General features: G+C 40.8%; 1 protein-coding gene across 2 annotated transcripts in view; it reads left to right on the top strand.

Moving 5' to 3' along the window:
• WDR49 (WD repeat domain 49) overlaps nt 1–12,638 on the top strand; it is a 107,203-nt gene that overhangs the window by 5,918 nt on the left and 88,647 nt on the right. For both annotated transcript variants that reach the window (XM_036494872.2, XM_036494871.2), the window contains exons 2-3: nt 8,248–8,688; nt 12,438–12,614. In XM_036494872.2, the coding sequence (XP_036350765.2) occupies nt 8,248–8,688; nt 12,438–12,614 (618 nt within the window). The remainder of the gene's footprint in view (nt 1–8,247; nt 8,689–12,437; nt 12,615–12,638) is intronic.

The following is a 12,638-nucleotide window of genomic DNA, read 5'->3' as shown; positions in this document are numbered from 1 at the left end:
ATATTTGATTGACTTCTCCTGTGGGGCTGAGCCAGGACTCTGGGGAGACTGCTTTCCAACCCGTCACATGGTGTGACTCTTACCAGCCACCAGGCAGCTTTGCTCTGGGATGTTGCTCTAAGCAACAGGAATCCAGTTTGGGAAGTACCGCATTACTAAAGCAGGTGTATTCAATGTACAGCACCTTGGCTCTGCACTGAGTCAGAATTGTCACCTAACCAGTAAATAACCAGGAGTCCTTATAATAAAAACAATCAGGAAGCAAAGACCAGAAGAATACGAAGAAATGCCAAGAATCTCATGGCTTTTTTTTAAAAATAGTATTTTCCCTTTAGAATGGCAGCTTAAGGGAGAAGTGTGAGAAGGTGAACAGACAAGGCTTAATGTATGCAGTGCCGTAGTCACGGGTCTGCCCTCAGCTCCTGATACCTCTGGAAAGGCATTGCGCTGTTCACGCCTTGGAGCGTGCCAGCCAAACTAATTGTTGGGCCCAGAGATGCAGAACATCTTTTGCTTCACTCTGACTCAGACTTCCAGGTTCCCTTTGCAGGACTGTGAGGAATGGAACTGTATATTCCTTTCAAAGGGATCCTTTTGTTCCAATCCGATTCCCGTACTCGCTCTCAACACACATACAGGTAGAGCTGTAGATCCATAATGAGATTATCCAACATTGACTCATTACCCAAAGTGTTTGAGTTGCATGGCCAGTCATATTTCTTTTATTTGAATGTTTTCCTCTTTGGAGGCCAGTTAGATGCTGGCATCTTAATTTAGAGTGTTGCTCCCCAAACCCCTGAACAATTTTCTGGCCAATCCCTATTCCGACTTTACATGTAAGTAGCAGTGCTCGTGGAAAGGCTTCTACCACCACCCAGGCTGGATGTGCATGTGCATAATGCCGTTCTTGTGGCTTGCTGCAGGTGCCTTGTGTTCTCCCTTCACAGACACTCTGACGAAGCAGTGTTTATTCTGCTGTAGTGCAGCTTCCACATGAAGACCAGTGAGAGGTCCTGCGGCTACGCCATTTTTCTGCTCATTTTCCCTTATTCCCCAGGTTGCCAGCTTAGGCAAAGTCAGAAGAGAGTGAAAAAGAAAATCTTGAAAATTGAAGCAGTCTATTGATTTAGAGACAAATAATCATAACAACTACAATTGTTACGGATTAGGATCATTTTATTTAAAAGAGAAAACTGATCGCCTACCCTCACACCAGCAGCTCCAATTGACTCTAATCCACGCGGGACAGGAAGCCTTGTTGATTTTGGGGGGAGCTTGGTTTCAAACATTCAGTTCAGCACAGGGATTTCATGAACTGTACGGTTGGTCGTTACAAAACTTTAACTTTATTAAAATTACTGAGCTCTGAGAAACTGAGATCTCAGTGTAGATGCAGATTATTGCCAGCTAAAATCCATTGAAGCTGTAACAATGAGAGGAGCGGCACTGGGAACCTTCATTAGCAATGAGTCTCTGCTAACGCAGACTCAGGAATGTTTGCTGGTAGGTGCAAACTGCAGGGAATGACATAAATGGATGCACCTGCTTTGAAATCACACATCTAATCTTCTGCCTCGGTAGACATCCACAGGTCCTGACAGCAAGCCCTGATACATATTCATAACCAATACGCTGTCGAACCAAGGGAAATTGAGGCAAGTACAGCAGAATGAAGCATAAGGAAGCAGCATGTTAATTTTAAATTTAATTACAGAGATGGTGGAAAGGATGCATTTTGATAATGTATGCTTATTCAGGAGATATGGAACATTAGTCCAAAACCTCACCAAATGGCTTACAAAGGAAATATTAATTTTGATGAAAGTAGTTGAAGAAACTGACAGGTTTAGGAGAAAACAGGCTTCTGAGATCGTGTTGTACATTGATCTTGCTATAGATGAAAAAACACATTGCGGAATTCTAGTGATTTTGTGTAAGAGTAAGCAAACTGCAAAGAAGTGTTCTGTTGTGTGTGATTCCTGCTTGTGGCAGGTTTGGATGCACTGGCAGGCGTCATGTCGTTCGTCAGCCGGTGAACAGAGAGCTGCTGGGGATCCGACTCGCTGTACCCTAGAGTTGCCTGTCACGCATCCTGACTACAATAGCTGGGCACTGACCTGAAGTGGAAGTTTTTGAAAAGCATTGGTCTTGGGCCCGGCGGCATGGCCTAGCAGCTAAAGTCCTCCCTTGAAAGCCCTGGGATCCCATATGGGTGCCAGTTCTGATCCCGGCAGCTCCACTTCCCATCTAGCTCCCTGCTTGTGGCCTGGGAAAGCAGTCGAGGACGGCCCAATGCATTGGGACCCTGCACCTGCGTGGGAGACCCGGAGGAGGGTCCTGGTTCTGGGCTTCGGATCGCCACGCATTGGCCGGTTGCGGCTCACTTGGGGAGTGAATCATCGGATGGAAGATCTTCCTCTCTGTCTCTCCTCCTCTGTGTATATCTGGCTGTAATAAAATGAATAAATCTTTAAAAAAAAAAAGCATTGGCCTTGTCTATCCTGCTCCAAGTTACTGCTGACAATAGCATTTAACATGGAACAGAATCTTAAGCAATATTTGTTGAATGAATAAATGAATAAATAAATAATCTACCCGTACTGTTTTGAATGGGGCATATGCACATTAAATGGCATATCTATTAACTAATACAGCAGTGAATACAGAGATGGATGGAGACATTTCTCCAAGTAGCTTACAAATCACTATTTAAAATTACTTGCACGGCTGGTCAGTATCATCAATGAATAAAGGCAGTGGACTTTGGGTCCATGATCTGCCAGGCTGCTTCTGGAGTTTGATAGAACACAAAATGCTCATGTTTCCAGCCAAGTTGAATTTTATCATCTCTGTAATTCTCAACTAGGACTTGTCTTGCCTTGATAAGCTAGTATCTACAAATAGGAGAAGAGAAGAAAGGTTTCATTTTGTTCATTATTAAATATTTCCATGGGAAATAGTCTAAAAAATATAAACGTTTCTAAGGCTTGGCAAATTTTAGAGCATAGAATTTTGTATCATCTTGGGGTGTGTGTTTATTTATTTATTTATTTATTTATTTATTTTTGCTGCAGAGTTTCTACATGTTCAGGCTTGCGAGAATTCATCTAGCGATCATCGATCGCTAAGCATTAGCCTGACTTGATGATGGTCCTGGGCATAGGTAGTCATTCTTTGTTAATGGGAATGTAAGTTTGTTCAACAGTTTTGAGAAAGATCAAGCAAGTCTTATGAACCACTTAAAGAATGTGGAGATTGTGTGATGCAGCAATACTGCTTATAGATTTCCTTAAGAATTAATTTAACAACTGAGTAAAGCTCTGTGTATGGCGATCTCTTGGAGGGCTGTTTCTATAAAAGATTAATGTACGTGGAATAGGTGAAATATTTAATAACAGGCATTAGAAATAATTGCATGTTTTCTCTATGATGGAATATTCTACAGTTATTGGAGATGGTGATAGAGATCACTAGATGTTGTAAGAACTGGAGCCTCACTAGAGCAAAACAGAAGTATATGCAAACCATGGTACTATTGGATAAATATTAGCCATTTATATTTCTGCTATTAATCTGGAAGGCTGATAGGTGTATGGAGGATTTAAAATGTTGAGTTTATCTATATTTTCTGTATATTGGTTATTTTGTGTGGAAAGTAAATCATTTTAAGTTGTGTTGGCACATTCACATGTAACCATCTCAAAAATATGGCCTTTGTAAGAGCAAAGGCTATCTAGTTTCTTGTAAATGGAATGTTTTTGGAGTTTTACGGCTATGTTTAGAACTCAGTTTTTATCTCAGTTGTGGTTAAATCCAGACCTCACAAAGCTCAAAGGTGGAAGGGAATGTATGAAGAAAGATACCTCACGAGAGCTGAACGGACTGGGAGCGATGCTTCCAGGCCACGGGGAGTCACTTCGGGAGTGTTCCTTGAAAGGGACTCACAGAGACAGGAGGATTTTCTCAGGGTTTCAAATGTGTCTACTGAGACACTCCACCAGATTTTCTGAGTAAACTTGCTTTCTGATCCCTTGAAGAACAACTGGGTGCAGTAACTGTGTATTTATTAGTACGTGAAGTCACAAAGAAGTCTTCTTAAATCTTTTTTATGAAGAGCTGATCAAGAGTATGTTCTCTAGTGGCTCATGTACTTTGCACCATTACTGCAAAATATATTCTAAGAGGAGCAGAGGGCCAGTGTTTTGCCTCAGAACCAGAAGCTACTGATCGATAAGAGTAAAAGATATATGTTTTTAAAAAGGTCGAACATTTTTCTTTGGCATGCTTACATTGAAATGGAAACAAATTAGATACTATAAAGAAGGTTTTGTTGGAATCATATTAAATTTTTATTGTAAGGAAGTAAGAACTATTTTGTTCTTTCCAAAATTACTTCATAAAGGTTGTGGAATATAGAATCAAGTGATAATTTTTGTGCAAAAACAACAACAAAAAATACTTTGAAACAGATCACATGAGAGATCTTCAAATTGCTCTTGAAACATAGGCATTGTGGGCCCGGTGCAGTGGACTAGAGGTTAAATCCTTGCTTTACACACGCCAGGATGCCATGTGGGCATTGCGAAGTCAGTGGAGGATGGCCCAAGTACTTGGACACTGCATAGGAGACCCAGAAGAGGCTCTGGATGTTGTGGCCATGTAAGAAGTGAACAAATAGATGGAAGATCTTCCTCTCTGTCTTTTATTCTCTCTGTAGGTCTGCCATTCTAATAATAAATAAATAAATAGTTTTAAAATATAGGCATTGTGGAAAAATTATGTGTACATTGTTGCCTTAGTTCAAGGTGAAAACTAACATCTACTACGACACGGTCATCGAGGTCCTGGAAGCAGAGGGTTTCAGGTAGTACAGTCAGTCTGCCACACACGGTGTGACCCGTGAGCAGTCTCTGCGACTCGTCTGATTAATAACTGGTCTCTCGTGAGGAAGGTAGATTCATTCAGATTGGCAATTACATACACCCAAAGCTTCACACACACACACACACACTCTCTCTCAGAAAACATCATTATCGGATGGTGTTTCAATTTAGATTTATTCATTTTTTGAAATCGTTTAGCAGAAAATTAACATATCTTGGGCATAAGTATGCATATACATTAAATTTCCAATCAATTCTGATGACAGCTGTCATTAGTCATTGTTGTTCCTGTTTAGAAGTGCAATAAATCAGGCTGAGAACTGAAGCTTCGTCCACACAATTTCCCTGCCCCTGCCAGAGAAATCATACAATCATGCGCTGCTTTGATTAAATGCTGCAATTTGGAAGCATTGCTCATCTCTTACTGCAGTGCCTATGAATATGAGTGTACTTTATTGTTTATGTTACTTTGGGGCAAGATAATTTGTTGTTTAATGTTTATTGGCAACTTTACATTCTAGAATGTAAAAATATTTTTTTTGGTATTTGTTACAGCATTTTCTTGTTCTTAAAAGTAAAGATGAATTACCAGCTCGTAGAAAAGCAGAGAAGCTGCTTTACAGTGTGTTGTTGCAAAGACGATAACATATTTATGATCTTGATTGATGTCATTATGTAATACCTTAAAGTGGAAGATCAACATTGGATTAGTGTTCAGAAACAGTTTGTAGTTTTGGCTCAGATGAAGAGTTTCTTGGGACCATGTTTCTTTCCCTGCATTTGAAATCTGTATGACCAAAAAGTTCCATGTATGCAAACTTTTTAGACTAATAACACTTTACAAAGATCTTTACTTGAAAGGTAGAGTTACACAGAGAGAGGAGAGAAGAGAGGGAGAGAGAGAAAGAGATCTTCCATCTGCTGGTTCACTCCCCAAATGTCTGCAAAGACCAGGGCTGGGCTGGTGAAGCCTGGGTCCGGAGCTTCTTCCGTTTCTCCCACATGGGTGCAGGGGTCCAGGTCTGGGCTATTCTCTGCATTCTCAGCTGCATTAGCAGGGAGCTGGATGGGAACTGGAGCAGCCAGGACTTGAACTGGGCCCCATAAGGGATGTTGATATCACGGGCAGCAGCTCTACCCACTATGCCATAGTGCTGACCCCCTAAAAATGATTTAATAAGGATTAGAATGGTGGACACTTTGACTTATTCAAAGAGCTTGATAACGTATTATTTCCTTGGAAACCAATGTAAGTAAAAGCCTGAACTAAATTCTAATATCTGACTGCTGAATTCTTATATAAATATATCTCAGACTTTTTCTTAAAAAAGAAAATGCATATATATTTAAAAGACAGACAGACAGACATACAGAGACAGAGAGAGAGAGAGAGAGAGAGAGAGAGAGAGAGAGGAGAGAGCAGAGTCATGCCGTCTAGGCTGAAGTCAGGAGTCCAGGACTCAACCTTGGTTGCTCCTGTGGGTGGCAGGAAGCTAAGTACCTCTCACAGCTGTCATTAACAAGACCCTCGGATTGGAAACAGCTGTAACTCCAGTCTAGGAACTCAATATGGGACATGGCCACGCCCAGCTGCTCCATGACTATTGTATACACACACCAGACCCTCAATCTGCTCAACTTTCTTCTCGGTTGATGTTGCTATACTAACTTCACAAATACATGACTTGCCAGTAGATATGCAGGTTGGAGCCTGTGTATTTTTTTGATGGGTTCTATCATGTGCTGCCTAGCGCTAACCTTAGACACTGACTGCCACAGTAGGAAAAATTGACTCATGATCTCACTGAACTAAACAGTTTACTAACGTGAAGCTGTACACATATTTTAAACACAACCAGTCTCCATTACTTATGGATTCTGCATTTGTGGAATTACATGCCTCCTAAAATTTATGGCTAACCACAAAACCAATGCTCATAGCACCTTGTTGGACTGTTCTAGACGCTTGCAGGATATAATGGAAAAATTATCTACCAATGTGTGCCTTCCTGGCTGAGCTCAAATGAGCAACAACACTCTGTCTTTTCATGGCAGCTCTAATGTGTGAACAAGTGTCCTTTTTGCCACCTACTTTGTGCTTTTTGGTGATGATTTCACTGTTGAACATGTCCCCTTCTGTGATGTGTCATGGTGAAGTGCTGTACGGTGTTTCTAAGCACAGGAAGTCTATGACATTCTTTCTTGAGGAAACATGTATGTCAGCTTCACTCAGATATGTTAGAATGCTGTTAGCCAGCCTTGAGTTCAGTTTTGAGAAACTACCAATAATATTCTGAATAAAGTGTCTTTCAACAGAAACACTTAAAATTAACATTTGAACCGAGCAGTTGACAAAACTGTGGTGGCCAGAGGTTGCAGCGGCTGAGCCCGTGCTGCCTCTGGGAACAGCGGCTGGCATCCTTGGTGCTGGCAGAGGCTTCCCACGGTATAGTGACCATGAGAAATGACTCAGTGATTGCAGTTCCATTGTTCCTTATAACTATCTATTTAAAGAACAGGACCTCTCATCCACGTATTCAAGTTACAAAATGGTGTAATTTTACTGTCCAAATTGAACTCTGTTTTGGATCATACCTCTTTTTCTATAAAACACTCTGTTTGCTTCCCATACTGCTATAACAAGCGACAACAAACTTAATATTATGAACTACACATGTTTATTTTTTAGCTTTTCTTTGAAGATTTATTTATTTTTCTTGGAAATGCAGATTTACAGACAGAAGGAGAGACAGAGAGAAAGATATTCCGTCCGCTGGTTCATTTCCTAAATGGCAGCAATGGCCACTTATACTGTGTTGTCTAATGCGCTTTGGAGCTGACTGATCCAAAGCCCAGAGCTTTCTCTGGGTCACAAGCAGGGAGCTATATGGGAAGTGGACCAGCCGGGAAATGAACCCGTGCTCATATGGGATCCTAGTGAGTGCAAGGCAAGGATTTAACCACTGTGCTACCATGCTGGGCCCAAAACACATGTTTATTAAGGTGCATTTTGGAGATCAGAAGTCCAGAATGAATCTCACTGGACGAAAATTAAGGTTGTATCACAATTGATTGCTTTCTCCTGTTTTAGAGGCAATCTATATCCATTGGTCCACAGCCGCACATCACTCCAACCACTGGCTCTATCCTCATCTCCTCAGTTTTAAAATGTGTGTGATGAGAGATGTCAACTGTTAGCCCTGTCAATTATTGGCTTACTTACTACCCCAAATTCATGTAAATGAAGTGCTGCTGTGAAAGACATTTTCCTTTGCTTCTTGGAAGTATTGCTGATGAACTCAACCGTTGGGAGACTTGCATCTCTGATGAGTTCACTGTTGTCTTATTTTCTCTCGTTTTTTAGCCCCCAGAGCCAAGCAAAATCACTTGTATGTCCAGAGAAGAGTTCATGCAAACGATGCCAGAGGTTGTCGGTTGGGGCTCCGAGGAAGACTATGGGAAGCTCTTTGACAGGGTGGATGTGACCCGGGATGGTTTCATTAACTGGGACAAGCTGAACACTTTTATGCTGCTATCCCTTTATGAGAAAGATGAACACATGAAGGCAACTGTGGTACCCCAGTGGAAGGATCTTGAGTTCCTTGCAGGAAAACATAAGGACACCATTCAAAATGTCGTTTTCTTAAGAAGTTTAAGCCGTTACTTGACGATCAGCAAAGAAGGTTTAGTTGGATTCTGGGACGAGAATTTGAAACTGCAAGAAACATTTCCCATCACTTCTGATGTCATGAAGCTCAAACACCTGTGGGTGACAAGCCTGGTTTCCCTGGAAAATGTAAACAAGGTATAAAGCCTTTATTAATAAACTGCCTATAAAAGAGGCCAAACAATGAAGCAGGGCTTCTGATTGACATCAAACACAGCACTAGCAGCAACAGAGAACTACAGTACACATTGGGTGCCTTCCTTTGACCTGTAGGGAACTAAATAGGCTCAAGTGAGGCAGGTGAGCTCTTCCTGTCCCTGGCTGCTCTCTTGGCTGCCTCAGAACGGCACCACTGAGAGGAGGTTGACTCTATCCCACATGATAGCCAGGAGGACCTTCGCTCTTCTGGAGTCAGCAGCAGGGTCATGCATCTGTAGGCCAAACCGAGAGCCTTAGCGTGCCCGGCAGAGCTCAGTGGAATGAAAAGAAACTACTTCTCTGATCTTATAGGCTGCAGCATTCTGTTCCATAACTCTGATCATGCTGCTCAGTCTATTATCGTCATGTGACGACCTATGAGCAAGGTAATATATTGCAAGGAGGATAATTTTCAAGAACAGGTTACCATTTAAATAATATACATTCTAAAGATTTTTTTACTAAGCAAATTTTATTATGAAAATTTTTGAATGTAGGTGAAAGCAGAGAGAATCTGGTATCTGTTCTTACACACCATCTACCCTTAACCATTTTGCTTTCCCAGTCTGTATTGTTTCATGTATTCTTCACCCCTTGTTAAGATCCAAAACACAAAATGATTTCAAATGCAGCTAAATGATGTCTCACTTTCAAGTGTAACTCAAAGACCACTGTCTCATTGAACATCAATAACAATAGCCCTGTAATACCATAAAGTATCCTGTAACATATAGACTCGTTGTCACATTATTACTGGCAGGTTTAAAGGAATGTCTATGGTCCAAGTCCCCTGTTGTGAATGGTTGATATGTCTGTTTTCATCTATATATTTTCCTTGATCTCGTTTTTTCACTGCAGTTCTTGGCCGTTATCACTGATTTTTTTTTTTTTAAAAGAAAGCTGAGTGCTTTTCTTTAGAGTTTCCTACAATCTAGACAGCGTATCTTGCTTCTGTTTGGAGTTGTGTGGCATCTCTGCTTGTCCCTTGAATTTCCAGGAAATTGGTGGTCAAGTTTAAAATTCTCTCCCATTTTTTTCTTGCTTGCACTAGGAGGTTAAGTGTTCTTCACTCAGGAGGTACAAAATGCCAGGTTCTTTCTCTCCATGGGATATTAACAGTTATTCCTTGACCCACCCATTACTATGGTGCCAGATAATAGTACTCTAACTTCATCATTTCTTCTTCTTTTATAAGCTGGAACACCTCTCTGAAAACAAATTTCCCTTACTAATTATTTAATTATTAGGAGGTGCCAATTATTCAACAAAAGCAAGATAATTGCTTAATCCTTCATTTTAATTTGCAAGTTTTCAAGAAAAACGAGTTTGTTTTCTAATGTCTTCCCACAATAAACAATGGTTAATATCATTGTTGTCAATAGAAACTAAAACTCCTGGGTCCTGAAAAAAGCATGTGATTTGTTTTAGTCACTGACTGATTATTTCATGTCCCGAAACTGCACCATGTTCAGGCAGTAGGAACGAACGCAGATCGGCTCCCGAGCCTCTCTGATACCTTAGACTTCTTGAGAGCTTTCTCAACTTTCTGATTTGACATGCTCCAGAATTATCTTGTCTATTTCCTACGCATTCTAGAATCATCTGCTTTTCCTTATTTTTGGTGAGTAATAGCATGCTGTACTGCCTGGAAACCAAAGGCTCGTCCTATGCGGTCCACCAGTTCCACTAATCTGCCCAACCAAGATGACCGCTTGTTTCCACTTTCAGAATGTGAGAATGAGCCAGGGAGCCCTAGTCTCTCAGGATATAATCAGTGCTGCCCAGCTTTAAAATCTGAGCCCGTGCTTTGTCTCTGCGCAGTGATGTTAATGATGTGTCATTCTTTCTTGCTAAGAATCTGCTGCTAATGCTTAGTACCTAACTTGCATTCATTAAAAACAGCTCTAGCCCAGGATGTGTTGTTTCATATTTCAGCTCAGCATTCTATTGTTAACAAACAGTGCTTGTGGTGAACTCTTTCAGAGGACTGACTGATGAACTAAATTTTAGCTTTCCTTTATGTTTATTCAACGTAGAATAATAATGTTACTATTCTTTTTAAAAGAGCTTTAATGAGGTGAAATTACAAACTACAGAACACATATTTAAAAAGTCCCATTTTTAATACACATGTGTAGCTATGAAAAATCAACAATGAGATGTAGATAATGAACATATTCATCACCCTCTAAAGTTTTCTTGCACCCATCCTGAGCTCCCTCCCCCACCCCACTCCCTCCTGGTGGGCAATTACTATTCTAGTGTTCGTCAGTATAGCTTAGTGTGCATTTGCTAGAATTTTATGTAATTTTCATAAAAGTGTGTACTCTTTTCTTTTGGTCTCAGTTCTTGGCATCATTATTTTGAAATTTATTCATATTGCTAAGAACAACAGTTTATTCATTTATTGCCATATAGCATTCCATCACGTGTACACAGTACATCCTCACCACTACGTCATGTGGTCAGTTAGCTTTCTCTGAACTTCAACCATTTGAAAGTTGTTGCTAGTATCTTATTGTTGCGTGCTTGTTAAAGATTTATTTATTTTTTATTTGAAAGGCTGTCTTTTTACAGAGGGAGGAGAGATACAAAGAATCTTTTCATCTGTAGGTTGACCTCCCAGATGGCCACAATGGCCAGAGCTGAGCTGATCTTAGAACCAGAAGTCAGGAGCTTCTTCTGGGTTTTGCACATTGGTACAGGGTTGCAAGGGCTTGAACCTTCCTCTACAGCTTTCTCAGGCTCCAAGAAAGGAGCTTGAATGGACGTGGAAGTGATGACTATGTGTCGTGCTGGCAATACAGTCAGAAAGTCAGCTTGCTAAGCAACATGCCAGCCCATTGTGGTGGTTTAAATTCATGTTTTCTTAATGCCTGTATTGTAAACATTTTCCAGTGTTGCTGTGCTACCTGGAGTTTTTACAACTAGAATTTTCACTTCATGCAATGCTTTTCTTGTTGGTGTTCAGTTCGATAATTCCCTCTGCTATTGAATTTAGAGGGCTAGAATCTCCAACTGCTACGGTTGAATGCATTTTTCTCTCTTCAAATCTTTAAGTTTTTGTGGCATGTATTTTGCAGTTGTTTTGGAAGACAATGGTTAATATTAAATCTGAATGGTCTCAACACTCTAGTTCAAAAGTATGTTTGGGAGGTTGGTGTTTTGTATTGATAATTTTTATGTATCTCCTGAAATTCTCTCTTTACAGAGACATCATTTTCATGCTTTTAGTTCCTTGGAAATGTTTGTAAAAGTCAAGTTAAACTCTTTGTCTAGTAAATTCAGTTTGTGGGTTTTCTGGTGACAGTTTGCACTATTTTAATCAACTGACTTTTGTGAAAACACTGCTTGCCTTTTGAAACATGCACTGTCAGGTTTCTGGTGTGCCTGAGTGGTGCTGCAGCTCTCTGTGTCTTGCTGTGACCGGCTGCTTAGCCATGAGTGGAGTGTGCTGATGGGGTGTGGAGTGGAGGGTAGGGCAGAAAGATGCCCAGATGCATTCTATGGGAAAGATTTCTTCTTGACTGCAGCTCAAAGTCAGAATAAAGTATATCTGTACCATCATTCTTTACTTCTGGAATAGTGCAAAGGGCACAGTGTCTGACCTAGCAAGTACAGCTGTGTTGCATGCTGATTTCATTACACTCGTCGGAAATCATTTTGGACCTCTCCTCTGTGTTCCTTAGGTAGCAGTGGCTCTCACAAGTAAAGAGATTTGCTTCTATGACCTGCTGTCCAGTGAAGAGTTATCTTGTCAATATAAACTGCAAGGCCTGAAGGCAGCACCGATTTGTATGCATTATTGGTATGACCCTGGAGACGCCAACACATCTGTCCTTTCTTTTGGGGATGTAACTGGGAAGGTAAGTGCAAAATTGCTGCATTGA

Source organism: Ochotona princeps, chromosome 3 (genome assembly GCF_030435755.1).
Source record: "Ochotona princeps isolate mOchPri1 chromosome 3, mOchPri1.hap1, whole genome shotgun sequence".
Lineage (NCBI taxonomy): Eukaryota > Metazoa > Chordata > Mammalia > Lagomorpha > Ochotonidae > Ochotona > Ochotona princeps.
Note: the sequence above shows the minus strand (reverse complement) of the source record. Positions and strands in the feature narration are given on the sequence as shown.